Source organism: Oryzias latipes, chromosome 17, assembly GCF_053564925.1.
Source record: "Oryzias latipes strain Hd-rR chromosome 17, Olatipes_Hd-rR_3.1".
NCBI lineage: Eukaryota > Metazoa > Chordata > Actinopteri > Beloniformes > Adrianichthyidae > Oryzias > Oryzias latipes.
In genome coordinates this window covers 35,548,950-35,576,901 of record NC_136253.1, presented here as the reverse complement: position 1 = coordinate 35,576,901, position 27,952 = coordinate 35,548,950, and the positions used below count along the sequence as shown (strand labels likewise).

The following is a 27,952-nucleotide window of genomic DNA, read 5'->3' as shown; positions in this document are numbered from 1 at the left end:
CAAGAGGTTTTTTTGTTTTTAATTCTTGCCATGTTGTTGACTTTTCTATATTTGATGCGGATCCGTGTCTGAAACAATGACTGACTATGATGAAGAACGTAGACAGCAGAGTAAACCCAGATGTCAGTCATGTGAGCAGACTGTCTGAATGCTTCAACACTGCAGGTCTTTAGCATGATGGGAGCTTCTAACTTGGTCATTTTGATGGGCAGACTGCTTATCTTTAATCAAAACAAAAGGAAATGTAGGTTAATCTTTAAGCATTGGTATGGGTTCCTTTTCTTTTGGGACCTCTAACATGATCAGTTTTAGGCCTTAACTCATCAATAAGTCCCCTCAAAGCCTGAATCTGGAGAAACTGTGGTGTGTGTTGGAGGAAGCCGCGGGTTCCTGCATGCAGAGCTCTTTCATGGAGGCTCAACGCTGCACCCATGGTGCACAGAAGATGAAGAGCACACCTCGCTCCTCATCGTCCCCACTAGCAGCAGCAGAGTTAAGGCCGACATCATCAGCAGCTTTATTTGTGCTCAGTTTGGTCTACAACCGTTTCCAACACAGAAATGGAAACGGCACGGACCCCAAACCATTTTCATCAAAAAGAAGAGAAACAAAAGGAAACAAATGGGTATAAAAGGGGCTATTTGTGTTTACCAGGTAAAGGAGAAATGATCAAGAAGTAAAAAAGTCTTTTACAAAAAGAGAGCCGTTTTTTTTTTGTTTTTCTTTGCTGTCAATCGCTTCTCTCGGTGCTTCACAAGCAGTTGAGTTCCTGCAGCGTTTGGTCCAGGACTTGTTGCATTTCCATGTTCTCGTCCTTTGCGTGTGATAGGCATTCTGCAACGCAGAGTGGTGGGAAAAACAAATACATGTCAAGAATGATCAGAAATGATGATGACTTTAGAGCAAAGTGAAGCTGAAGCAGAGAAAGGAGGAAAAGAGGAAAAGGATTCATCGATCTTCAGTTCAGTGTGAGAACAGATCCAAAGACAGGTCAGGGGTCACAGGTCAGGGGTCACAGGATGCTCGTGTCATTGAGGGCTTGCTCCAGCTCCTCGCTGGTGGCCTTGCATTTCAGCTTCTGGGTGAAGAGCTCGTCTGCAGGGGAAAGGCAGAGAGAGCCCAAGGAGGGAGGAAAAAGAAAGGGTGGAGCAGGAGTTGGAGGCTTTGGTGACAGCGGTTAGTCCAGTCTGAGGTTTTTGAGTTAGACACGGTCAGCTGGAGTTTGCTGTGGAAGGACAGAAATGAGGCGCACCTTCCAAGTCATCTACGGCCTTTTCCAGCTTCGCCACGGTTCTTTCTGCAAATTCCGCTCGGGTTTCCGCCTTGGCACAACAACAAACATCAGACCTCCGTTCACGGTTCAGCTCAGATCACAAAACACTCAGACGGACGCGAAATTACCTCCTTCAGTCTGTCATTCAGGACTTTGATCTCCTCCTCGTATTTGTCTTCTTTGTCAGAGTACTGCACAGAAAAAGAAAATTTGCTTCATGATGTTGATCTGAATTCTGAAAAGGAGCTCGTAGAACTGATGGGGACATTATAGTGAAACAGAAAGAACCTTTCTGATGTGGTTTAGACAAGCGCTGAAGCCCAGACCATGCCGACCGACCACAGACACTTACTTTGTCCGACTGAGCCTCCAGAGACTTCAGGTTGTTGGTCACGTTCTTCAGCTCGTCCTCCAGTTCGCTGCACTTCCTGACAGACACACAAACGCAGTCACAAACCAGCGGCGCCCGAATGCAGCTTCTCACGGTCTTTGTACGTACAGCTCTGATATTTCTGCCCGTTCTTCGGCCCGCTCCAGCTCCGTCTCCAGGATCACCAGCTTACGCGCCACCTGTCACCAAGCGGAAGGACCGTCTTAAGAACAGAACTGAAAGGCTGGGACCTGGTGGAAGAGAGCGCCGCGTCTGCACCTCCTCGTATTTACGGTCGGCCTCCTCAGCGATGTGTTTGGCCTCTTTGAGCTGCATTTCCTGGATCTCCATCTTCTCCTCGTCTTTCATGGCTCTGTTCTCGATCACCTTCATGCCCCTGAGGACACGATGAGCCGTCAGCGTGAGATCAAAATGGAAAGGACAAACATACGTTTCTTTATTTGTCACAAAATTGGTGGAAATGACTTCCTGTTCAATATTTTAGTTATGTATGTTGATGGGGAGGATCTTAAACTGATGTCAGAAATTTGAAACGATACTAAAAGCAGCTCAGAGTCACGTAAGTCTCCAGGCATAAATGTTTTTGGTTTTTTTCCAAAAAAACCTGGATTTTTTAAATGTATTTTCTACCTTAAGCTAAACAAATATCTGCTAACTTTTGACTGAAACCTTTTGCATTTGTAGTGATGTGAAAACATTACTTCCCTCACTTTGCTCAGATCTCTTTTCATTTGATTATTTTTGCTGTTTAGTCCTGCAACTGCCCCCCCCTCGGTTTGACTGTAACCACTCAGAAACTAACTGCTAACATGTGAGCATCTAGGACAGGGCTGGGCAAACGCTTGGACTCGTGGGCCACAGACGGTTCTCAAATCCGACAGACGGGCAGATCTGTGGAGCGTTCTGGTCGCCCGCCTCATCAGAGAAAGAAATAACATGGAATCTTGCTGAAAGCATTCTTGAACTGATTAAAAATTGTTGTATATATTTTAAAACGGAACTTTTTGGATTTTGTTCTCATTTTGGAGCCAATTGGACCGATGGATCGATGCCCCTGGGGGAGGACGAACAATTGGTGAAATGCTGCGTTCATGAGAGGTTGGAATTATCAGAAACATCGGAGAAACAACTCATCTTCCAGCACCACATGGTTGCTGAATAACTCTCTACATCTAACCAAAGGTCAAAGGTCACTGTATTGGCAGAGTGGACTCCAGAATTACAGGGGAAATATCAATATAATTTATTCCAGTTTGGCGGGCCAGATTAAATCATTTAACGGGCCGCATATGGCCGCCGGGCCGTAGTTTGCCACCCCTGATCTAGGATGTGATAGCAATGCACTGTGGGTATTGTAGTGCGGTTGTTTGACCTTTCGCTCTCGTCAGCAGCCTTCTCAGCCTCCTCCAGCTTCTGCAGGGCCGTGGCCAGTCTCTCCTGAGCGCGGTCCAACTCTTCCTCCACCAGCTGGATGCGGCGGTTCAGAGACGCCACCTCCCCCTCCGCCTTGAAAAACAGAGGTTAGGTGACGGAAACAAACTTTAGAAACATTAATTTCCTCCAGAGGACCGCCAAAGGAGACCTGCTGGAATCACGGGATTCTCTTTGAGTCGTGTTTCCATGGCGACTGAGTCACACTGCACACATCTGCAGCTCTTTTGAGGAACGGCGGAGCAGAATCAACGAGTTGACAGTAAAAGACTGTTGGGTTCACTAACACGATCGTTTCTGATGATGGACATAAAAACACAATTCAGCTCAAAATTGCGTTTCTGAGCATTTCTTGATTCAAATGGTTGTAAATCAGGAGCAGATGAAAAAATTCCAGCTGAAAACAATCGTATTTGTGACGTAGAGAACACACTGGGCGGGGCCACAAGCCCCCCCCCTTTGCCTCGGCTCAGGTGTGTAGAGAGGTGATGGATACTCTACACCTGTGTCATAAAGTACGGCACTAGTTACTGCACGTTGACAGCCCCCCCCCCAACTCAGAGGTTAATTCCTAATGAACTCCTGCTGCTCTGCAGAAACTGCCCCAGAAAGTGATGCCATTTTCTTTAGTAACCATAATTCTGTTTCTTTTTTAATCATGTCTAAAGAGGACATAATTCATAATTAAAGACCACTGGCTGCTTTGAAAAAAGACCAGCAGGTGAAAGGAGGGGGACTTAAACTCTCTAAGTTCAAGTTGGAGTTTAATTCCACGACTTACATGTCTTTACAGACACTAAGAAACTTTCAAAGTGATATTGTTATTAATTATCAGACTTTTACATCATCCAGTAAACAGTCATAACTGTCCTGATTTTTGAATTTCTTCTTCTTCTCAGTCCTCCGGGGCAGGGATTGACCCATCCCACACACAGGGGCCAAGAACGCCTACAATCGAGCGCCCCCTGGTGGCTGTCTGTAGTAAAGGTTCCTCCCTGTTTCTCATTTACAGATGAGACGCCGCCGTAACTTCAGATCTGAGCTGCATTTCCGCGTGGAACGGGTTTAACGTCACAGAAACGAGTTTCCTGCTGATCTCCGTTAACCTGTTCGGACTTTCTCCTCCTTTATTGACTTCTGGACTCTGCGGTCGGAGCGGGTTTGAAAACACGCTAACACCGGACAGGAGTCACGCTCAACCCTGAAAACCTTCCACCCCCCACTCCAACCCCCCGCTGTTTCCGGTGGGGCAGAAATCAGATAACGGCGCCGTTTCTTTTGTCCCCACAGAAACAGAAAGGGAACCGCTACTTCGTTTTCCCGACGGGCCTGAACACACCCGCATTGAAAAGGCTTCTCGGTGGAACAAAGAGTTCTGCAAAAAACACTTCACGGATGGTTGAAAAGTGTGGGAAAACACAGACTCCACTAACGTAACAATCAATCTCAGTTACAGTTCAATAAAACAAAAAAATCCAGCAAAAAGTAAAGGAAAAAAAACAGCTAGATGACGTCACATTAAGGTGATGAACAGGAAAGGTCCGGTCGTGAACCAGGCGCTCGAACGGTCACCGTAAAAGTTTCTCACTTTCTCCCGAAGTTCCTTCTCGAAGTCCAGCTCCCGCTGCACCGCCAGCGCCCGGTCTTCCGCCTCATCCACTTGCAGCTGCAGGCTCTGGATCTTCTTCTTCACCATCTCCATGATTCCCGGATCTTTGTTCTCCTCAGAGCAAACACGAACAATGGCCGGGAGCCGTGCTGTGCCGAGCCGAGCTGTGCCGCAGATTCCCAGGAAACTTCTTCCCAGTCCGTCTCCCTTCGGCAGGAAATCAGGGACGTGCGGGGCGGAATGAAGGAAAAAAAAGGGCTGGGAGGACTCAGGAAATTTACGGGGAGGTCATCCAATCCCGACGAGTCTGAGCTGTCATCATCGGGGCGGACGGACGCCGCCTGTCGTCTCTCTGACCCGGTTCGGTTCGGCCGTGTCCCACTTTGATGGAGGGAGACCGGCTGGTTACCGGCGGGAGACCGTCAGCGGGACGAAAATAAAAATAAACGTGTAGTTTCTGAAGGAGGGGTTGAACCGGTTCGGGGGTTCTGACCCGGCTGCACATGTGAGTTCATGTGCAGACAGAAATGCAGTTACACGATTCATTCATTTCTGCCCCAGCTGTTCTATTCTCTCTGATCCGCACACTCACGCACGCACGCACACACTCACGCACGAGTCCTCCTCACTGACGTCACCTGTCTGCCCCCTCTGAACTTTCAGGCCTCACCTGGACTCACAACCTGGCAACCATCCGTCTTCATGGTTTCTTTTGATTTAACCAGAAAAAACAAAGTTAAAAAACAAACTAATATCTGTTTCTGAGACTTGCAGTAACACATGTGATACACATCATACATGTGTATCACATCTTACACGTCATGTCATACACATGAATAACATCATGTCATACATGTGTATAACATCATGTCATACATGTGTATAACATCATGTCATACATGTGTATAACGTCATGTCATACACATGAATAACATCATGTCATACATGTGTATAACATCATGTCATACATGTGTATAACATCATGTCATATATGTGTATAACGTCATGTCATACATGTGTATAACGTCATGTCATACACATGAATAACGTCATGTCATACATGTGTATAATGTCATGTCATACATGTGTATAACGTCATGTCATACATGTGTATAACGTCATGTCATACATGTGTATAACGTCATGTCATACATGTGTATAACGTCATGTCATACATGTGTTTAACGACATGTCATACATGTGTATAACATCATGTCATACATGTGTATAACGTCATGTCATATATGTGTATAACGTCATGTCATACATGTGTTTAACGTCATGTCATACATGTGTATAACGTCATGTCATACATGTGTATAACGTCATGTCATACATGTGTATAACGTCATGTCATACATGTGTATAACATCATGTCATACATGTGTATAACGTCATGTCATACATGTGTATAACATCATGTCATACATGTGTATAACGTCATGTCATACATGTGTATAACGTCATGTCATACATGTGTATAAGGTCATGTCATACATGTGTATAACGTCATGTCATACATGTGTATAACGTCATGTCATACATGTGTATAACATCATGTCATACATGTGTATAACGTCATGTCATACATGTGTATAACGTCATGTCATACATGTGTATAACGTCATGTCATACATGTGTATAACGTCATGTCATACATGTGTATAACGTCATGTCATACATGTGTATAACATCATGTCATACATGTGTATAACATCATGTCATATATGTGTATAATGTCATGTCATACATGTGTATAACGTCATGTCATACACATGAATAACGTCATGTCATACATGTGTATAACATCATGTCATACATGTGTATAACGTCATGTCATACATGTGTATAACGTCATGTCATACATGTGTATAACATCATGTCATACATGTGTATAACGTCATGTCATACATGTGTATAACATCATGTCATACATGTGTATAACGTCATGTCATACATGTGTATAACGTCATGTCATACATGTGTATAAGGTCATGTCATACATGTGTATAACGTCATGTCATACATGTGTATAACGTCATGTCATACATGTGTATAACATCATGTCATACATGTGTATAACGTCATGTCATACATGTGTATAACGTCATGTCATACATGTGTATAACGTCATGTCATACATGTGTATAAGGTCATGTCATACATGTGTATAACGTCATGTCATACATGTGTATAACGTCATGTCATACATGTGTATAACGTCATGTCATACATGTGTTTAACGACATGTCATACATGTGTATAACATCATGTCATACATGTGTATAACGTCATGTCATATATGTGTATAACGTCATGTCATACATGTGTTTAACGTCATGTCATACATGTGTATAACGTCATGTCATATATGTGTATAATGTCATGTCATACATGTGTATAACGTCATGTCATACATGTGTATAACGTCATGTCATACATGTGTATAATGCCATGTCATACATGTGTATAACATCATGTCATACATGTGTATAAGGTCATGTCATATATGTGTATAACGTCATGTCATACATGTGTATAACGTCATGTCATACATGTGTATAACGTCATGTCATACACATGAATAACGTCATGTCATACATGTGTATAATGTCATGTCATACATGTGTATAACGTCATGTCATACATGTGTATAACATCATGTCATACATGTGTATAACGTCATGTCATACATGTGTATAACATCATGTCATACATGTGTATAACATCATGTCATATATGTGTATAACGTCATGTCATACATGTGTTTAACGTCATGTCATACATGTGTATAACGTCATGTCATACACATGAATAACGTCATGTCATACATGTGTATAATTTCATGTCATACATGTGTATAACGTCATGTCATACATGTGTATAACGTCATGTCATACATGTGTATAACGTCATGTCATACATGTGTATAACGTCATGTCATACATGTGTATAACGTCATGTCATACATGTGTATAACGTCATGTCATACACATGAATAACGTCATGTCATACATGTGTATAACGTCATGTCATACACATGAATAACGTCATGTCATACATGTGTATAACGTCATGTCATACATGTGTATAACGTCATGTCATACATGTGTTTAACGTCATGTCATACATGTGTATAACGTCATGTCATACATGTGTATAACGTCATGTCATACATGTGTTTAACGTCATGTCATACATGTGTATAACGTCATGTCATACACATGAATAACGTAATGTCATACATGTGTATAATGTCATGTCATACATGTGTATAACGTCATGTCATACATGTGTATAACGTCATGTCATACATGTGTTTAACGTCATGTCATACATGTGTATAACGTCATGTCATACATGTGTATAACGTCATGTCATACATGTGTTTAACGTCATGTCATACATGTGTATAACGTCATGTCATACACATGAATAACGTCATGTCATACATGTGTATAATGTCATGTCATACATGTGTATAACGTCATGTCATACATGTGTATAACGTCATGTCATACATGTGTATAACGTCATGTCATACATGTGTTTAACGTCATGTCATACATGTGTATAACGTCATGTCATACATGTGTATAAGGTCATGTCATACACATGAATAACGTCATGTCATACATGTGTATAAAATCATGTCATACATGTGTATAACGTCATGTCATACATGTGTATAACGTCATGTCATACATGTGTATAACGTCATGTCATACACATGAATAACGTCATGTCATACACGTGTATAACATCATGTCATACATGTGTATAACGTCATGTCATACATGTGTATAACGTCATGTCATACACATGAATAACGTCATGTCATACATGTATATAACGTCATGTCATACACATGAATAACGTCATGTCATACATGTGTATAACGTCATGTCATACATGTGTATAACGTCATGTCATACATGTGTATAACGTCATGTCATACCTGTGTATAACGTCATGTCATACACATGAATAACGTCATGTCATACACGTGTATAACATCATGTCATACATGTGTATAACGTCATGTCATACATGTGTATAACGTCATGTCATACATGTGTATAACGTCATGTCATACCCTTGAATAACGTCATGTCATACATGTGTATAACGTCATGTCATACATGTGTATAACGTCATGTCATACACATGAATAACGTCATGTCATACATGTGTATAACGTCATGTCATACATGTGTATAACGTCATGTCATACATGTGTATAACGTCATGTCATACATGTTTTTAACGTCATGTCATACATGTGTATAATGTCATGTCACACATGTGTATAACGTCATGTCATACATGTGTATAATGTCATGTCATACACATGAATAACGTCATGTCATACATGTATATAACGTCATGTCATACACATGAATAACGTCATGTCATACATGTGTATAACGTCATGTCATACATGTGTATAACGTCATGTCATACATGTGTATAACGTCATGTCATACACATGAATAACGTCATGTCATACATGTGTATAACATCATGTCATACACATGAATAACGTCATGTCATACATGTGTATAACGTCATGTCATACATGTGTATAACGTCATGTCATACACATGAATAACGTCATGTCATACATGTGTATAACATCATGTCATACATGTGTATAACATCATGTCATACATGTGTATAACGTCATGTCATACATGTGTATCATCTGTAAAATTGAGGCAGACATTTGATTTCTGTTTTAAACTTCTCAGACTTGTGTATTTTTAAAAGTTATTTTGTGAAACTTTCCCCTCGTCTGTTTCTTCCTTTCAGAACAATAAAGTTATGTTGAAAGACCGTCTTTATTTTTGTTCTTTGTTTATAGAAAAAGCTGAGTCAGCAACATCGTTACAACAAAACAGCAGCAACATTTTTCCAGAAGTTTCTTCCAAATATCCCAGTAAAATGTTTAGAGAAATGTTGTGATTTGATGCATTAAATCCACCGATTAACTTGATTTATTTTAAAACATTTGCAGCAATAAAAAACAAAGAAAACAACAATAAAAATACATAGAAACTGCATACCGAATCTATTTAAGATATCAATTTATAAAATAAAAATAGATGATGCTATCGTCCTAACATTCTATTTGCTCCTAATCATAAATGTATATATTTGCATTTATACATTCAAGTGGTGTAAATGGTGTATATTAATATACTTGTATGGCGCTTTTCTACCTACAAAGCGCTTTACGTTCACACACACATTCACACACTGATGGCGGCTCCGCTGCCGAACACTGGCACCAACCTCCCACCAGAGGCAAGGTGGGGTTCAGTGTCTGGCCCAAGGACACTTCGACTCATGGGCGTGCAAGGCAGGAATTGAACCTGCAATGTTACGATCATGGGTTGACCGCCCTGCCGCTGCACCACAGCCGCCCAATTTAGTCCATGAAATGACTGTCAAATAGAATTAGAAATGAATTTCTATTGTTCCACTTTGAGCATAATCCAGATCTAACTGTTGGAGTTTGTTGGTGATGAAGATGAACGCTCCTTCAGACCGATACTGTGTGACGTCCCTCTTGTTGCCGGCGCTCTGCATGGCCGTCTCAGAGTGGCGTGGTGCTGCCTGTGGGATGTGTGCCGTGAGGCCGTCCTCTCCTAAAAAGGCCAGCGCGCTGATCTCATGGAACCCCGCGCTGGGGGCTTCAGTGTTTGCCTAAGCTGCATTCCTGGCATTCCTGCGCGGCTGCAGGCTCCCGGGTTTTGTCTCTGCTTGAGGGGAAGCCGTGTGAGCGGCAGAAACGGCTCTGGAGGCAGCAGACCCTCCGTGGTTCATGAGCGGATTTGGTCAGATCCAGATGAGATGCAGGAAAGGCTCTTTTCCTCAGCAGTCAGTCACGGCAGTAAACGTGTGTTGACTGAACGGTTTCCGGTTGTTTGCACACAGTCAGACTCTGAGGCAGCGTCAGACGTGGCTCTTCTGGCTCCTGTGAGCCGCAGACTGAACCCAGAAAGGATCCAAAGCTTCAGAAAAGACAGTTTTAGCCTTTTTTGGGGCAGTCTGTCCCTCAGCTGAAGGAGTTCTTCAGACATGGCTGTCTGGAAATGAAAACACATCCTCTGTTTTCTCTGTTTTGAATGAAAAACGGGCTGAAAAGGCGGTACTAAGAGCGCTTTGACCTGTGAAGGTCACTCAACCATCTGACGGTGTCACCCTCATTTCACCTTCGTGCTCGGATCATGCATCAGCGAACAGGAGGAAAGCTGCACTGAACTCACATCTGCGGCCTTCTTCTCGGACCGGTCCAGTTTGTCCTGAGCGTCCTTCAGCGCCTCAGAGTTCTGGTCCAACTCGTCTTCTGTTCCCTTCAGCTTCCGCTGCAGAGCGAGAAGTTCCTCTTCCAGCTGTGAGGCCAACAGAAACATGAAAGGTGAGGATTTGAAACCCGTTGCTGTAGTTGAGACATGGGCAGGACTCGTTCTGTAAAGGCAGGAATGTTCTCTGGTGGAACCAAAGAGCCAGGTGGGTCATCAGAACCGGGTTCCTCGCTCAGGGAGAATATTTGGGGTTTTTCTCATGGCTGCAGGAGTCTGTTTCTGATCTTCTGTCTCAGAGATGCTGACATCGTTTGGACCTTGTGTCGGCCCGGCTGCACTCGGCTGTTCTGCTCCCCAAGAAACCCCCCCCCTCTGCTGCGTGCACCCCCACTCTCCCAACAAACGGAGGAGCTTTGAATGATCTTCTAGGATTTCATGCTGACTGCTCACAACCTGCTGATGTGTGCGGCGTGAAGACAACCGTCACAGTCTGACCGCGGCGTCAGGATTCTGTTTGGTTCATCTGTAGCATTCCTACAATCCAACCCCAGGGACGCCCCCCCCCCCTCTGGTGCTGCAGGCATCCCCAAACCCTCATCACATCTCTGGATTCAGCTTCATTAGCAGGGAGAAGTTTGCCGTCATTAAGTCCGGCTGGAGCGACGCAGCGCCGAACAGAGTCCAGACGAGGAGGACCCACCACCGTGCCTGGAAAAGGCACCGACTGCTGGGGAGGGCGTGTTGGAGCCTCTCAGCTCAGCTTCATCCCCCGTAGATCCTGCTTGTTCTGTCCACCACTTTGATGAGCATCTTCCTCTCTGCTCCAAATCATTATGAATTCATTTCCATTTGAGTTTGAACTCATGTTTGGCAAATAAAACAAGCAGGAGATGTTTTTCTCTGAATCCTCTGCTTTCTCTGGGTCTCAGTTGTTCTGACAGAATCGATCCAGAACAACTCTGCCGTCTGTCTCACCAAACGTTCAGTTTCCTCAAATGCCTGAAGGTTCATTTCATCAAAACAATCTATAAAATCTGCTGCTGAGCTGCTTTATTTACATCTTTTGCCTTTTTTGTCACTTTAGTGTTTGCATATATTTTTCCTCTAGAATCCGTCTCTCTTATTCTTCTGGTGCCTCCCCCCCGAGCACGTTGCCCTGCCGGTTGAAGACCCCCCCCGGTCGGCCTCAGCGGCTCCATCTCACCTGCTTGCATTCATCTTCCGCCGTCTTCTTGTCGGTCTCCGCCTGCTGGGCCCGGTCGCAGGCGCTCTCCTTGTCCAGTTTCAGCATCTGCATCTTCTTCTTGAGGGCCTCCATGGTGCCGGTCGGCTCTTCGCGTCTGCAGGTTCTTCTGGCTTGCAGGAGCCCTCACTAGGCTGAGGGGGGGGGGGGGGGGGGGGGACTGGGGGGCGGGGTGAGGACGAGGGGGAAGCACAGGAGAGGGCAGGAGGATGCAGAGTGGGAGCGTCGTCTAAACTGGAGTTTTCCACCCGTTCACCTCCTCAAGGCCTTAGGGCCCCCCCTTTTCCCAGTAAAACTCGTCTCCTAGGATCTCTGTGGTTTCAGGACGCCGTCGCCTCTTTGAGTTTTCTGTTTTGATGGATTTACAGATGAAAGCGGGAGACCCTCCAGAACTCATCTGCTGTTTTCCTCTCTGTGGACACAGGCTGGAACTGAGGATTGTTCAAATTGATGCTAACGTCAGCAAGGACAAAAGGGCTGCATGGAAATGATCCCACCAAAGACGGTTTGGCCTCCATGTGGTCTACACTGATCCTGGGGGAGCTGCAGAAACCCTCAGGTCCATCTCAGGTTCTGCTGCTGGGCTGACACACCTTCAAGGAGCAAACGCCACCAATTTCCAGGAAAAACATTTCTAAAGTCGCACAAACATCTAAAGGAAACGACGGCGTCGGCATGTGTGATTCCGCCGCTCGAGCTGTGGTTCTCGTGAAACCAGAACCTGGGATGGAAGAACCGATGTGACTAAGAGCAGAAGGTGGATTCGGGGATGGACTTGTCTCGTCTTCAGTTCATCCTTACCAGCTGCCCAAGCTAAAAACACAGATCCCAGGTCAAGCCGCCCTGACGCCATCAGGTCCCGTCTGAAGATGGATTTCCCTGTTTGAATGTGTCCCACAGTCCCTGCGGTTCTTGGAACCATCCTCACTCCGTTTTGCGTCCGTACAGGACGGGTAACGTTTAAAAAATGAGACACAAAGGCTGAGAACAGGAGCGTTTGAGAGTTTGTCTTTGTTGTTGCTTTTTATGATCTTCAGGAACGTCGGTAACTTTGTTTTTCATCCAGACCAGCTGAAACTGTGGATGTTTATGGGAATCCCTGTCACAAAAAAAGGAACCTGTTTTTGGCAGACGTTCACAGGGCGGCGGCTCTTTGAAGGCTCTGAAATCCTGCTGTTAACCAAAATGAACTAAATGCTGTTCAAAGATAAGGATGCATTCCTGCGTCTGTCAAAAGAATGGCTGTGAGGATTACAGTTGAGGTTACAGACGAGTCAAAACAGTGATTTGGTTTGTGAAACCGGCTCGGGTGAAGTGTTTGGGACATGGAAGCTGGAGGGCAGAGAAATAGAAACAGTGTGAATCAGAAAAAGAGAGTGAAATCAGAACCCTCCCACAGGAAACCAAGCCGGACTCCTCTTCTCCTTGTATGGTAAAAACTGCCTCAAACGCCACAGGATCGCCTTGGGAGTTCAGTCTTGCTGAGGATAAATCACTAAGCTATGTGAAGGGAAGAACTGCGCAGACTTAATATGAGTGCAAGCTTTAAGAATGCAGACTAGCTCAGATCCGTCTTCAACGTTTGCACCACCCTGAGGATTCGCTTCACACGCATGAACGACACAGGGCCAACCTGTTCACTGCAGAAATACCTGCATGTGCTGATCATGCGTCAGACATGTGCGATGCGTGTGAAGCATTTTCAGATCCTCTCCCTGAGGCAAACAGTTTTAACAGCTTCTGCGGGGGGAAAAACATCTTCTGAAGGTTTTTCTGATAAGATCATTTAAAATAATATGAATGTTTTTTTGATAAGATCACTTAAAATAAAATAAAGTTGTTGTTTTTTGTGCCTTTTCCTAATTTATTAAATTACACAATTTTTCCTAACGTAGACGTTAACACATATTTTCACCGATGTAACAGTGCCATCTGGTGGTAGTTTTATTTATTACACAACAAGTGTGGTTCGCACTGACAGAATTAATGAATGTACGTTAATCCAGCAGGGGGCGCTATTGCAGTAACATGGCGAAAAGACATTTTGATGTTAGGCACATCTAAAATTATTAAAAGATTATGACTTTCACATATCTAATAATTACACGTCAAGATACATTTAAATTTGTATTGTTATTTCACATGTTTTTTGTCATAGTAAGGCATTTATTTGTTTCTGCATTAATTTTTTGTGTACATACATACATATATATATATATATATATATATACACAGTAGTACAGGAGGCTGGTGGACGGATTTGTGGAGTGGGCTGGAGAGAATCACCTGCTGCTCAATGTGGACAAGACCAGGGAGATGGTGATCGACTTCCGGAGGAAAAGGACTGTCTTACAACCCCTCTGCATCCTGGGCAAGGATGTAGAAGCGGTCGAGGAGTATAAATATCTGGGTGTGACTATTGACAGCAGACTGAGCTGGAGGAGCCACAGCACCGCTGTGTACAAGAGGGCCTGCAGCGGACTCTACTTCCTTAGGAAGCTGAGGTCCTTTAATGTGTGCAGCAAGATGCTGGGGATCTTCTACCAGTCTGTGGTAGCCAGCACCCTGTTCTCCTCCGTGGTCTGCTGGGGAAGCAGCATTGCAGTCAGTGACACCAACAGACTGAACAAGCTGATCAGGAAGGTGGGTTCTGTCATTGGCTGCAAACAGGCTTCAACACATTTGAAGCAGTGATGGAGAGGAGGTCCCTGAACAGACTCCTTTCAATCATGGACAACCCAGAGCATCCTCTCCACCCTCTTATGAACAAACAGCGGAGCTCCTTCTCCAGGAGGCTCAGACAGCTCCGCTCCAAAACTGCCCGGTACCAAAAGTCATTCATACCCAATGCAATAACCCTGTACAACAACACACAATGCAAAAGATAACCTTTGCACATCTTTTATTACCTATTTATTTAGTTGTTTTCTATTTTGCACATTTCTTTTGCACATCTTTCTACTTGCACTGTTCTGTAAATAGCTTTTTTTAAATTATACCTTGATGTCTGTATTTATGCTACATTTTCTTGTTGTTTTTTTTTTACTTAATTCTAAGTCTTTTTTCCCCTCTGCTGTCAGTTGCTATGGTGACAAACACATTTCCCACATGTGGGATCAATAAAGTATCTCTGATTCTGATTCTGATATATATATATACTTTCCATGTCCTTGAACGAGGCTGGGGGCCATTTCAGGAAGCATGTTTAAACTAGCCTGACTTTAAGCCTGAACTCTGGCTCAAAATCTGCCTGAACTTGCTTACTTTGGGTATGTCGGTTCCAAAAGACCGGATATGAGTTAGCGTAATTACGCTAGACTTGGTAACCCTGGGTTAATGCACGTGCACAGCAGGTACATAAAGACATTCTCAATGGATCAACGATTTCTGGAGTCACCATGGAAACGCGTGGAGAAAAAAAGAGAGCGCTATACTTCAGTGAGACGGAGTCTGAGATTTTAATGTCGGCTAATGAAGATTATACGTCCATCAAAAAAATAACACGGCTGCATCATCGGCAAAAGAAAGAGTTTCTGCTTGGAGAAAAAGAACAGACAAAGTAAACGCACGAGTTTCTGATCTCATTTCTATTTTCATTGTGATGCATGTTTATATAAATTATCCAACTTAAATTAATTACTCCAGCTGGTAACAAGTAATTGAGTTGAATTTATTCAACGTAATTTCTTACGTCTATCCAACTCAATATTTTAATACAACTCAAATTTACATATTTATCTAACAAAATGTCATTTTACTCCAATTCAATTAAATGTTTTTCCATCTTAATTTATTGTACTTCTTGAACTCTCATGTCTAAATTTGAGCCTGCAGATATTCTCATTTTTGTAACAACAATATGATTGAAACAATATGGATTTGCAGTAATAAGTCATGTACCATGTCTCCGACTATAACATTACACTGTGAGGCAATTGTGATGCTAAATAAACTAACGATCCTCTCCCTCCCTCTCACTCATGGTGCAGAGACTTAAGCACAGTAGGACAAATAACTAGACAGAACACAGTAAAACAGCTGAACAACTAAACACATTTGGTCACAAACCCACACTTAAACCCAAATCCGTCCAGACAGGCAAAGGGAATGGTATCCCACAATCCCTTGCGGTGCCAACCTAACAGCAGCACCAAAGTTATACCTACTTAATTGAATTAATTTGAATGAAAGTAAAATAACTATCTGAAAACTATGTGTTATTTTTAAGCTGACTTAACTAAAAAAATGATTTATCTTAACTGAAGCAAATAATGAAGTTAGATCAAAGTAAAAGGTTTATCTTTCCAACATCCAAATGTGGTCTTATCACCCTCTCATGGATGAAAAAGTATTATCTGAGCTTCTTCATCCACTAAATCATCTTCAAATGGACACGCCATGCTGCTTCACCTCTCTGAAAACAAACTAACCTTCAACTAAACCTGCTCCTGACCAGGTTATGTTCAGAGCATCAGTTGCTATGGCAACTTGCCTTTTTTTTTAATGTATGTGTGTATATTGTACCTGTACTACTGCCGCAACAAGGAAATTTCCCCATGGTGGGACTAATAAAGGAATATCTTATCTTATCTTACCCTGAAACATACCTCCATTTTTGGAACCGAAAGCTGAAGTTATCCGCTTCCTTAGCCTCAAACTTACCGTGGTAACTAGCATAACCTGATTTCAGGAATACATAAAGACAACAATTTTTAGTGGACATGACAAAACCAATTTACGTTGAGTCGTTTCGTGTTAACAGAATTTAAACGTTTTGTTGGTGGATTTAAATGGATTAATAACTTTCTCCTGTCGTTATTCCTCCCCGTCCACAGGTGGCGCTCTTTGCATGTGAAACGGAAGGGTCGAGCCCTTTCAGTATTATGAATGAAAAAAGTCTGTGGTTTGATGTTTTCCTGATCGCATGATTGTTAAATATAATCCGTAAATTGTTATAGCGAGCTGTGCGAAGCTCGGTGTTACCGTTAAAGATGTCTGCGAGCGCCGTCTACGTCCTGGACCTGAAAGGAAAAGTGAGATTAAGCGCCTCTGTCTGTGCTAAGCTAACCGGGCTAGCTGTACGGTTTCCGTTGACGGATTATGTCGCTCAGTCTGAAACGAAGCGTTGAAATGATGTTTTTGTGGTTTAATTTGACTTTAAGTCGATATTTTCCCAATTGTCGTGGAGTCACGTGACAGCCACGTACTGCCATTAATGATTTAATGTCCGACAAGGATATGAATTTTAATCTGACTAAACAACCATCATCATCATCATCAGGTGACCCGCAGCGGTTCCACGTCTCACCGCGACGGTCTGCCTCCCTAATGCTTCTGCACGAGGGAGTAACGCGCTACACAAGTAACGCTTTAGTAACGCGTGTGTTACCGCTCATTTACCACCAATAAAATCGGTTTACAGCTGAGAGACCGCGAGACATTTATGGATCAAACGGCTCCGTGGTCTGCGCATGCTCAATCACTGAACAGCTGTTTTCAGTCTTTTAGCTGTTTACCGTCTAACCTGATAGTGAATTCAAACTCTTCCGCTCAGTGTGAAATCCTGTTCTCTGTTACAGCCTGATTGATTGATTGATTGATTGATGCTAGTATAGGCGTAAAATCTTTATGCTTTCTCACTTTTAAATGAAGATTTTTTTTCCAGATGGTCATTTCTGTGCCCTAAGGCTGAGGGTTGTTCCACCATCTGAATGTGATGCGTCCTAAAAGAAAAGTCTGTTAGAAAGCTGCTTAAGTCCGATGTGATTGTCCAGTTAAAGAATAGTTGTGCATTTCTAACAAAGAAACAAAAAGGAAATCTAAACTTTTTGTTACTATAGACACGCAAGTATCGGCAAATATTGGTTATGGGTAAAAATGATATCGGCCCATCACTAGTTGTGGTTCCCGTCTGTTACCTTTAGTCTTGAGTGTTTGCATCACCGTTCTCCACACCTGCTGTACATCCGTCCTTAGCGCTGACAGCTGCGTCCGTACGTCTTCTCCTTCAGGTCCTGGTGTGTCGGAATTACCGCGGTGATGTGGACATGTCGGAGATCGAGCACTTCATGACCCTTCTGATGGACAAAGAGGAGGAGGGCACTCTGTCGCCGATCCTCGCTCACGGAGGAGTGCGCTTCATGTGGATCAAACACAACAACCTCTACCGTATCCTCTTTCTCACTGCCAGCATGGTCGGTTCTCCTCTCCATCCCCAGCAGAAAACCTTAACTGAGCCTCAACAGTGGTCGCCACGTCCAAGAAGAACGCCAGCGTCTCTCTGGTTTTCTCTTTCCTGTACAAAATTGTCCAGGTGAAGAAAAGTTCAAGGCAAACCTCGGAGTTGTCACTGCAGATACATGATTGACATCTGTCATTGATGTGTTCAGGTCTTCTCTGAGTATTTCAAAGAGTTGGAGGAGGAGAGCATCAGAGATAACTTTGTTATCATCTACGAGCTGATGGACGAGCTGATGGACTTCGGTTACCCTCAGACCACTGACAGCAAGATCCTGCAGGAGTGAGTACCTCCTCCTCTGAGGACACCAGAGCTATAGCAGCTATAAAGCTATAGGACACCACGCTAACTATTTAAAAAAGTTTTTTTATGGCGGATATGACGTCATCAATTTCAGGAAGTTAAAATCTGATTGATATAATAATTATAAATTTTATTTAGAACGCGCTTTATATTTTAGGTAAAATTCTCAAAGCGCTTCAATGAAGGCAGGAATTACAATGGTTTAAGATAAGAACAAAGTAAGACAAAAAAACAACAACAATAAAAGTACTAAAAAGCATTATTAAAAAGGAAAGTTTTTAGGCCTTTTTTAAATGTGCCAAGGCTTTGTGGGGCTCTGAGGGATTGTGGAAGATTGTTCCAGAATGGAGGGGCAGCAGCCTGAAAGGCTCTGTCTCCCATAGCGGTTAGCCTGGTCCTTGGCTGATGAAGGTAATGTGTGAAATTTGAGAGGAGGAGTCGTGAAGTGGCGTGCGGGGAAAGGAGCTCACTGAGGTAGGCAGGGGCAGTTCCATGGACGCATTGGTAGGTGAGGAGACAGAGTTTGTATTGAATTCTGGAACGGATGGGTAACCAGTGAAGTGACTGAAGGACAGGAGTGATGTGGTCAAATCCTTGTCAGGACCTTAGCAGTGCAGTTTTGGATGTGCTGGAGCTTTTCCAGGCTCCTGCCAGGAATCCCAACAAGGAGAGCATTGCAGTAATCTAGTCTGGAGGAGATAAAAGCATGGATCAGTTTTTCTGCATCAGACTGGGTGAGTGAGGGGCGGAGCTTTGAAATGTTTTTCAGATGGAAAAAAGAGACTTTGGAGAGGTGACGTACATGATGATCAAATGTTAGATCTATCACAGATGAAGAAACCAGAATGCTTTGGGTGGAGGATGTTTTGATCTGGTGAGGGGTACAGATTAATATGGCTTCAGTCTTGTTGCTGTTGAATTGGAGAGAGTTTTCATCCATCCACGCCTCTATCTCCTCCAGACATGCCTGGAGGGCAGAGGAAGTTAGGGTGGGAGTGGAATCCATTTTTACATATAACTGTGTGTCGTCGGCGTAACAGTGATATGAGCTTTTTGGGACGATTATTTATGATCCACTGTCTGCTAAAGATAAAAACGTTGATGGTTTGTTAAAAAATACATTTAGATACATTTTTTTGGCAAAAATTGTTCCGACACAATGCATTGTGGTCTGTATTCACTGATGTAGTGAGCATGGATGCACACTGGTTTTTCACAGAGACTTCTGGGAAATTTCTAGAGCTCTGGATTTTGGAACTGTGGATTCAGACAGAACTAGAACATGGAGAACGCTCTAGATAGTGAGTAGGGAAGGAATTCAGACACAACGGTTTTCTAGTTCAGAAAGCAAAGTGCATTCCAGCAAACTTATTTCCCAGAATTCCCTGGAATGAGCTGCTGTTACACGTGATCGTCAGGGTTTGGTGGTTTTGGTGTTTCAGAGGGTTTTCACTAAAACGCTGCTTCCTCTCAGCTTCTCCCGTGTCGTCTCGCAGGTACATCACCCAGGAGGGGCACAAGCTGGACACCGGTGCCCCGCGGCCCCCCGCCACCGTCACCAACGCCGTCTCCTGGAGGTCAGAAGGCATCAAGTACAGGAAGAATGAGGTCTTCCTGGACGTCATTGAGTCAGTCAACCTCCTGGTAGGAGCTTCTGGTTCCAATGACCAGCGGCGGCTCGCTCTAACCTCCCGCCGTGTGTCGGACGCCGTCAGCCGAGCTCCTTTCATGGCTGTCTGCTTGTCTTCCAGGTCAGTGCCAACGGGAACGTCCTGCGCAGTGAGATCGTCGGCTCCATAAAGATGCGCGTTTTCCTGTCTGGGATGCCCGAGTTACGGCTGGGGCTCAACGACAAGGTTCTGTTTGAGAACACCGGACGTGAGTTCCCCCTGGGATCCGAGGGGTTGACGTGTGTGGTCATGTCGGCTCGTCTTTGGTTCCGATTCCCCTCGTTTGAGGGCAGATTCTGGGAGATCAGCGGGACGTTTAGATGCTGACTTTTGTCTCCAACAGGAGGAAAGAGTAAATCAGTGGAGCTGGAGGACGTGAAGTTTCACCAGTGCGTCCGTTTGTCCCGCTTTGAGAACGACCGCACCATCTCCTTCATTCCCCCCGACGGCGAGTTCGAGCTCATGTCGTACCGCCTCAACACGCACGTGAGTCGTCTGCTTTCCTCCGGTTCTGGTTCAGACTGTGGTCGTCTGTGCTCCTGCATGACAGAGAGGATCATGGGAAAATTCTGCAGTTAGACAAAGAGCTTAAAGTTCACACCTACTTTAAGATGTTTCTCTCTGAATGAAAATCCTAACCTGAACATTTATCGGTGACGGTCCGTCTCTGTCCAAACCCTCATGTCCATCATCCCAGAACGACATTCCTATCTACATTTTGGAAATCCCACATGAAAAGTGGGTGTGTTACCATGACTACCGTGTTCACAGCAGTCAGTGTTTCTGCCCTTTGCTGATTCTTTCAGTGTTCAGTCGTTCCTCATAGAACATCTGAAGAATGTTGTAAAAAACAAATGGACATAGAAAAATCCTGCTAGAGGGGAATATGGCATGATTTTGTTATTTTTGTTTTTCTATCATCATTTGAGTTTTCTAATAACAGCTGCAGTTTAAAATGGTGGGGATTCATATTTTATTGACATTTTTTATTTATTTTTACCAAACCAACTTTTGTAGATCAGAGAAGACATGAAGCGGTTTGAGCTAAGATCAATCAAATGATGGAAAAGAATCTACAGGCGAACATTTGAGCAAACGTCCGAGTGCTGCGTTTAAGGATGGGGGAGTGGGGGTCCGTCTGGGTTCTGCTATTCCACAGAACCCGTTTGAAGAACATCAGCTACATCATAGAGCCAAGGTTCCACTAGAGGGCGCCACAATCCACGATTACATAGTACCAAAGCTTTCTATTGGTAGAAAGGCTTACATGCAGAGGTTTCTCCATCATCCCGTTCCTGCTAATGACAGCATCTCACACTGTAATGGAAACGTTTTCTCTGTAGGAACCGACCCAGATCTGTACACGATCGACATTTCCGTATAGATCTCATTTCTGTTGTGACACCAAATCAGAATCTTGAGATTTTTGGACCATTCCATAAACGCTGCCTGTCCCGGATGATGACCTTTGTGGGCGTAACTCCTTCATGACGTGTGGCGTCCTCATTGTCTGTGTTGGATCTTATGCTGGACTCATTTTCTTTGTGTTCAGTTGAACAGAATCATCTTTGTTAAATGTTTCGTTTTGATGAACTGTTGGAGGGGTTTTCATTTCCCCACTACGTGGCGTCAGCGACTCACAGCATTTGAGCGGACCTGAGGTGGAGCGGCTGGCCTGAGCGCTGACTCGGTGTGTTTTGTGTTGCAGGTGAAGCCTCTGATCTGGATCGAGTCCGTCATCGAGAAGCACTCGCACAGCCGGATCGAGTACATGATCAAGGCAGGTGGCTCTGACGCCTGTCCGTCACCTGCTGTCAGGCAGAGTCTCCATGACAACAAAGACCTCCTTAAAGCCCAGGATTCAGCTAAACTCGTTTTTCTCGTTCCGTAGGCGAAGAGTCAGTTCAAGAGGCGCTCCACAGCCAACAACGTGGAGATCCACATTCCAGTGCCGACGGACGCCGACTCCCCCAAGTTCAAGACCACGGTGGGCAGCGTGAAGTGGGTCCCAGAGAACAGCGAGATCGTCTGGTCCATCAAGTCCTTCCCTGTGAGCACAAAGTGAGGATGAGGAAGCTGAGCTTCAGCTGTGATCTGACCGCCGTTTGTGTCTCAGGGGGGGAAGGAGTACTTGATGCGAGCGCACTTCGGTCTGCCGAGCGTGGAGGCAGAAGACAAGGAGGGGAAGCCGCCCATCAGTGTCAAGTTTGAGATCCCGTACTTCACCACCTCAGGGATCCAGGTAGGTCCTGCTGGAGCCCCGCCCACACTCATTACCTGTGCTGCAGAGTCTGAACATCAACCGGGAGACCCCCCCCAATCCAGATAAAGCTTTGTGGTCCACATCTGTCCTCTTTTTAAAGAGGGGCTGTTTTTAACCAGTGGGGACAGTAGTGGGGGCTGATCACCTAGAGAGGGGCTAACCCCCCCCCATGCTGCTATAAAGTCTCACCTGTTCGTACGCCCCTCCTGCTCTCTCACTTCTGATATCAGTTTGTTCTCCAGAGACAGAAAAGTTCCCCCCCAGACTCACTCACTCACTCACTCACTCACTCACTCACTCACTCACTCACTCACTCACTCACTCACTCACTCACTCACTCACTCACTCACTCACTCACTCACTCACTCACTCACTCACACACACATACACACACACACACACACACACACATACATAAGTGTGCATAATTACAGTGGTGTAGTGATTGTGTTTTTGGCAGCGTAACACACATTCCGGTTTTCCCACATCTCCACGAGGCTGAAGATCATTGGGTCTCAGAAACATCTGACGCTCTTTCCTGCCGGACAGAAGAGAGCTGTTCACACAGACGGCTGTTTTTAGACGCCACAACGGCCGCCGACTTGTACAACCAATGAGGAAGGACTGCAAACATTTGTACATGTTTGTATCAGTCTGGGTGAATTCTGAGGCTGTATACGACAGTACTCTACTCCGTATCAGAGCCATACGTCCGTCATCATGGTGGGGGGCCGTCAGCCTCACTAACCCGACCGTCTTCTACATCTGAGAGGATCCGGCAATTGTTTCCATCAATGCAGAGAAGTTTCCTATAGCTGGTAAAAACTAGAAGAATATTGTTTGTATTTAATATATAAATCAAAGATAGTCCATGTGGCGTATTGTAGCCGTGTTCTACTAGTACTATAAATCTGTAATCTAATAAAGTAACAGATCCTATGTAGGCCTAATGCTGAAAAAGACAAACATCACTGAGTTAAATCCCGACTCATCAGCATGAATTCTGCAGTTCAGTCCTAGATCCGTCACATCCAAACCTCCGGTTCTGTTCTCTGAGGTCGGGATCAGAGTACCGGATCACATCTGCTCCCATAAGCCCTTAACTGACCCACAGGGGGTCCCGTCATTTAGCCTGTGAATTTGTATCAGAACGGCTACGTTTTGGCTCAGCGGCCGCCATGTTTGGCGTTCCATGAGGCCTTGACCTCTGACCCCGTGCATGCACAATCCTATCTGATCTGTATACATGCTACTCAGGGTCAAAGTCTATCATGCGCAGGTCTGGAAGAACACAAACTGTTCATAAATCCTCACAATCTGTCTTTTAGTGGGGATGGGAATAAACGGACTAGTCAGTCCAGTTTTCATCTGGGACAGAAGAGTCCAGTCTGGGTTCTGAAAGGACATTTCAGCCTTGAAAGCAGAACATTTCATTTCTGTAATCATAAAAACATCATAAAGTTTTCTCTGGATAAAGTGATGCTTCATCATAAAGGAAGTGTGGCGTTGTCCTGACGCCCCCCCCCCCACGCCTTCGTAAAGCTTAAAGCTGAACTTTTAATGCTGTTTTTTGCCAGACTCATTAAAATAGGTCACATTTTCCCAGTGAGGCAATAAAACCTTATGAAGTTGAAGGACATAATGCAGCCCAGAAACGCCTCAACCCGGAGTTCACTCAGATGGACGACACTCCTGCCGTGTTCCAAAGTCAATTAACAGTTGGATAATTTAGTCCCCTTCTTTTTCTGGACACATTTCTGCATCTCAGATCCAGACCGCCGTTCCCATCAAACCCCCCCTCCCTTTTTACGGGCCCCAGCGGCTGGGTGTCGGACTACAGCGACCAGCAGCGCCGCGCTCTACGCACGAGAAGAGCCTGTGAAGCTTAATTAGACACATGTAAATATCAAAGCATGAGAAAGTTCCTCCTAACTCCACCACTAAGTGCAGGGCAGCGCATGTGTGAAGCGTGCGTGATGCACGGAAGTCCACCTTGTAAAGTTAAGTAGAATGTGGCACGAGCCCCCCCACCCCCCCAGCTGGATCCAAACCCCGCCTCTGCAGGTAACAGACGGGGTCTCCCAGGAGCCTGAGGATCCAGACCACACATGCAGTCTGTACTTAGCCATGGAGATACTACAAACATCCTCCGCTTCCCTTCTCATCTTACAGCCCATAATGATATTTGGCGGCCTTTGATGCCGTTTTGCTGACTGCGTAGCCGCAGCCGCGCAGACTGCGTGTTTTTTGCTGCAGGGTTGGAGAAGTGCTGCGCCTGCAGACATCGGCGATCCCGCGTCTGCTTGTCTGTCGTCACGTCTGTGGCGACCACGGCGCTCTGACCTCACCGGGCAATGGGGGGGTAATGACAAGGCGGTCGGCGCTCAGGCCTCGGCAGAACCCTGACCCGTGCAGGCTGCTGCCTCCTCGCAGGCCGCCCGCCGCTTCTCACGCTGCCAGTCTGACTTTAGTGGGAAAATGTTTCTCTGTGGGATCAGTGCGAGTTCTCACAGACAAAACGGCGTTCTCAGTAACATTTCGTGGAGCCCCCCACCTGCCTGAAGAACATGTTGAAAGTGTAGAGCAGGACGGGTATTTTTAGAGGCGGTTCTCGACACTGAGCCGCGGCTGACGGTAAGCAGCTGGAATGTTGTGAAAGTGACTGATTGTGCTGATGCGCTTCGTTTTTCCGCCGTGACCTTGAAGAACGCGGTTATGTGAAAGCGCGTCCCTTGAAAGCGGCTCTTTGGTTTCTTCCTTTTTCTCAGAGTGACTCATAACCCTCCCCACCACGCCACCACCGTTTGGTTGTTTTCCTACCGACTTACTCTCTGAAAACCGACTTCTCACCAACATTTTCTTCAATCATGTGGGTTTAAAACACTACGGATGTAGAGAATAACAGATGCATCTAAAAAACGGGTCTAGAACTGACAGAATCCGGTCAGAACCACAGAAGTGAAGATGATGTTGGTATAAAGGTAGCAAATTATTCAGGAAGGAAATAATCGGTTTGTTGGCTTCCTGTTGTCTCTACTGTTTTAACCTTTTTGTGTACATGTGATGCAAACTTTAACTGTATCTGAGAACTGGACTGAGTGACTCCTCCCCCCTGGCGTTCCAAACAGGAAGTGGCTCCAAGACGTTAAAATCCTGTAGACGTCTTTGTCAGTCATTCTATTGGTCAGAAGAACCTTTCTGGATCTGATACCTCTTTTAACATCTTCTGGATAATCCTGTTTTTTTTTCTGTAGTTCAAGTCATTCAAGTTATAAACAGACCAATCAGATGCCTCAGTAAAAGTAGGTGGAGCCTGCTGGCTCCAGGTCCAACGTTCAAAACGTTACAGATTTTGTTTAGCCCGCTTTCAAGCGGGAGGGGTGTGGCCTTCTACAAGCTCACTCCTGATTGGTGAGAGTGGTTGCCATAGAAAAGATGGTTCAGACCAACTCAGACCAATCACTGCTCTCTGACAACGTCTGGCTCCAACATGGCGGCGTCCGTTTCACGAAAAAATTGTCTGAAGTGATTTGATTTGGTCGGAGTTGGAATGAACCATTTTCTGTGGATGACGTCACTCAGTCCAGTTCTTTGATACAGATGATGGGCGTCCAATCACAAGCTCGCTTCTAATCAGTGGATTACAACAGACTGCAGGTGAAGCGCGGCAGGGATGTGCGTTGTGTTCATTAGACTTTATTCACCGCATTTCAAGCAATCCCTGAATTATTAAATGTTTTTATTTAACCTTTATTTACTCAGGAAATGTCCCATTGAGATTAAGAAGCTCTTTTTGAAAGGAGTCCTGGCTAAAAGGAAGCAGTGAATAAATGACAAGGACCCATTTTTGTTAACCAAAGGAAGGAAACAGTCTCAAAATGTCAGCCTGTTATGTTTGAAGCACCAGTTATATCAAAGATGTCCCCCCCCCCTTCCCCCGACAGGTGCGTTACCTGAAGATCATTGAGAAGAGTGGATACCAGGCTCTGCCGTGGGTGCGCTACATCACCCAGAATGGCGGTAGGTCAAGAGTTCGCCGCTGGTTGAGTCCATATGTACAGGTGTTGGGTAACAGTTGGGTAAGGCCGGGCCTGGGGGGAGGGGGGGGGGGGTGATGGGGATGCACAGCAGAGGGTGAGGCAACGTCCTGCCCCATGTGAGAAAGTGAACTTTCTGGTGAGGAGGTTGCACATGTTGGTGTTCTGCTAATGCCACCGCTAATGACCAAACATCCTCCCCTCATTTCCTGTCACTTCCATTCATGCTGGCTGATTTCTCTTCGTTTTGCTCTTTTCTTCGTCCCTCTGATTAGGTTTGTTCATTTCCTCCACAGATTACCAGCTCCGGACGCAGTAGGCGGCTCCTCGGCAGGTGGAAATCATGACGGGGCGGAGCTAACAGCTAATGCGCCGTCGTGGCTGGTGGCGGCCCCTAACAGCAGAAGACTGTATCAACTTTTGTCGTTTAGTTCTGTTTGTTCTTCATTCTGGATTCGTGCTAACAGGAGGAGGAGGAAGAGGAGGAAGAGGAGGAGGAGGAGGAGGAGGAGGAGGCTTCAGCTCCTCCCGGTCTGGAGGAGAGCAGGAGTGATGTTTAGGTTACAGGAAGCAGTCGTTACACAATCTCACAGCAGGTCGTTTGGGAGGTCCATGTTACCCTTCGCTGTGCTCACAGCTCCTCAGTGTTCTGGTTCTGCCACCGTTGGACCTGTACAAAGCTCAGTGTTATTGCTTACAAAACTGTAAATGAGCAGAAACTCTTTTGTATGATTTTTGTCGTCGTTTTTCCTGCATTTTATTCTGTTTGATTCCCGGATGATCAAAGGAACCCCCCCGGCCCCCGCATTGCCCTTCTCCCATTGTAATCCCAAACTTTCCAATCATTAAATCAGTGAAAACACTGGCGTTGTCTGCGTGGTCGTCGTGTCACCAGAAGGAGCTGTGCTCGGTCGTCACTCTCTCACCCAAAGAGGGAAATGAGTCCCGCCGCGGTCGGCGGGGTCTGACGGGGTCCTGGTGGACGGCGGGACAGAGCAGGAACCGTTCATCAGGTCACTGCTGAGGTTTGTCCTCCCAAGGACCCAGTCAGGGGGGGCAGGGGAGTGTGTCACACAAACGTCCAATGATCTGATTGATCTCGATCAGATCCCGGTCTGGATTTGTGTCGAGTTTCCTCAGAATGAAGGTGTTCTTCAGATGAAGGGACGTCCTGCTCATCTCA

The 27,952-nt window shown here is 45.0% G+C and overlaps 2 protein-coding genes across 5 annotated transcripts; one reads left to right on the top strand and one right to left on the bottom strand.

The window, feature by feature from the left end:
• Positions 1–493: 493 nt before the first annotated feature.
• Positions 494–12,379, bottom strand: tpm4b (tropomyosin 4b). Of its 4 annotated transcripts, none has more exons than XM_023965472.1 (9): positions 12,220–12,379; positions 10,977–11,102; positions 3,037–3,170; positions 1,923–2,040; positions 1,773–1,843; positions 1,626–1,701; positions 1,402–1,464; positions 1,253–1,322; positions 494–834 (listed from the first exon to the last, which is right to left on the bottom strand). In XM_023965472.1, exons 1-9 carry the CDS (start codon positions 12,331–12,333, stop codon positions 752–754), a joined length of 855 nt encoding a protein of 284 aa, XP_023821240.1. In that variant the 5' UTR covers positions 12,334–12,379; the 3' UTR covers positions 494–751. The 4 variants fall into 4 exon arrangements, with proteins under 4 accessions (XP_023821240.1, XP_078791159.1, XP_023821241.1 ...); XM_023965474.2 differs by lacking the exon at positions 494–834 and adding an exon at positions 920–1,095; XM_078935033.1 differs by lacking the exon at positions 10,977–11,102 and having other exon boundaries at positions 12,220–12,348.
• Positions 12,380–16,930: 4,551 nt separating this feature from the next.
• On the top strand, positions 16,931–27,632 carry ap1m1 (adaptor related protein complex 1 subunit mu 1). Its single transcript, XM_023965471.2, has 12 exons — positions 16,931–17,291; positions 18,270–18,426; positions 18,504–18,571; positions 18,648–18,778; positions 20,296–20,443; positions 20,551–20,677; positions 20,813–20,955; positions 22,178–22,249; positions 22,361–22,519; positions 22,586–22,711; positions 26,677–26,752; positions 27,066–27,632. The coding sequence occupies exons 1-12, from the start codon at positions 17,250–17,252 to the stop codon at positions 27,086–27,088; spliced, it is 1,272 nt and encodes a 423-aa protein (XP_023821239.1). The 5' UTR covers positions 16,931–17,249; the 3' UTR covers positions 27,089–27,632.
• Positions 27,633–27,952: the final 320 nt, after the last annotated feature.

What these genes read in the sequence shown, in the direction of transcription:
- tpm4b (XM_023965472.1), bottom strand. Translation starts at nt 12,333, where the DNA reads ATGGAGGCCCTCAAGAAGAAGATGCAGATGCTGAAACTGGACAAGGAG. An exon ending in GCTGCTGACGAGAGCGAAAG is followed by an intron (nt 2,041 to 3,036) that starts GTCAAACAACCG and finishes TCGTGTCCTCAG; the next exon opens with GGGCATGAAGGTGATCGAGA. An exon ending in TGAATGACAGACTGAAGGAG is followed by an intron (nt 1,323 to 1,401) that starts GTAATTTCGCGT and finishes TGTTGTGCCAAG; the next exon opens with GCGGAAACCCGAGCGGAATT.
- ap1m1 (XM_023965471.2), top strand. Translation starts at nt 17,250, where the DNA reads ATGTCTGCGAGCGCCGTCTACGTCCTGGACCTGAAAGGAAAA. An exon ending in TCCTGGACCTGAAAGGAAAA is followed by an intron (nt 17,292 to 18,269) that starts GTGAGATTAAGC and finishes CTTCTCCTTCAG; the next exon opens with GTCCTGGTGTGTCGGAATTA. An exon ending in CTACATCACCCAGAATGGCG is followed by an intron (nt 26,753 to 27,065) that starts GTAGGTCAAGAG and finishes TTTCCTCCACAG; the next exon opens with ATTACCAGCTCCGGACGCAG.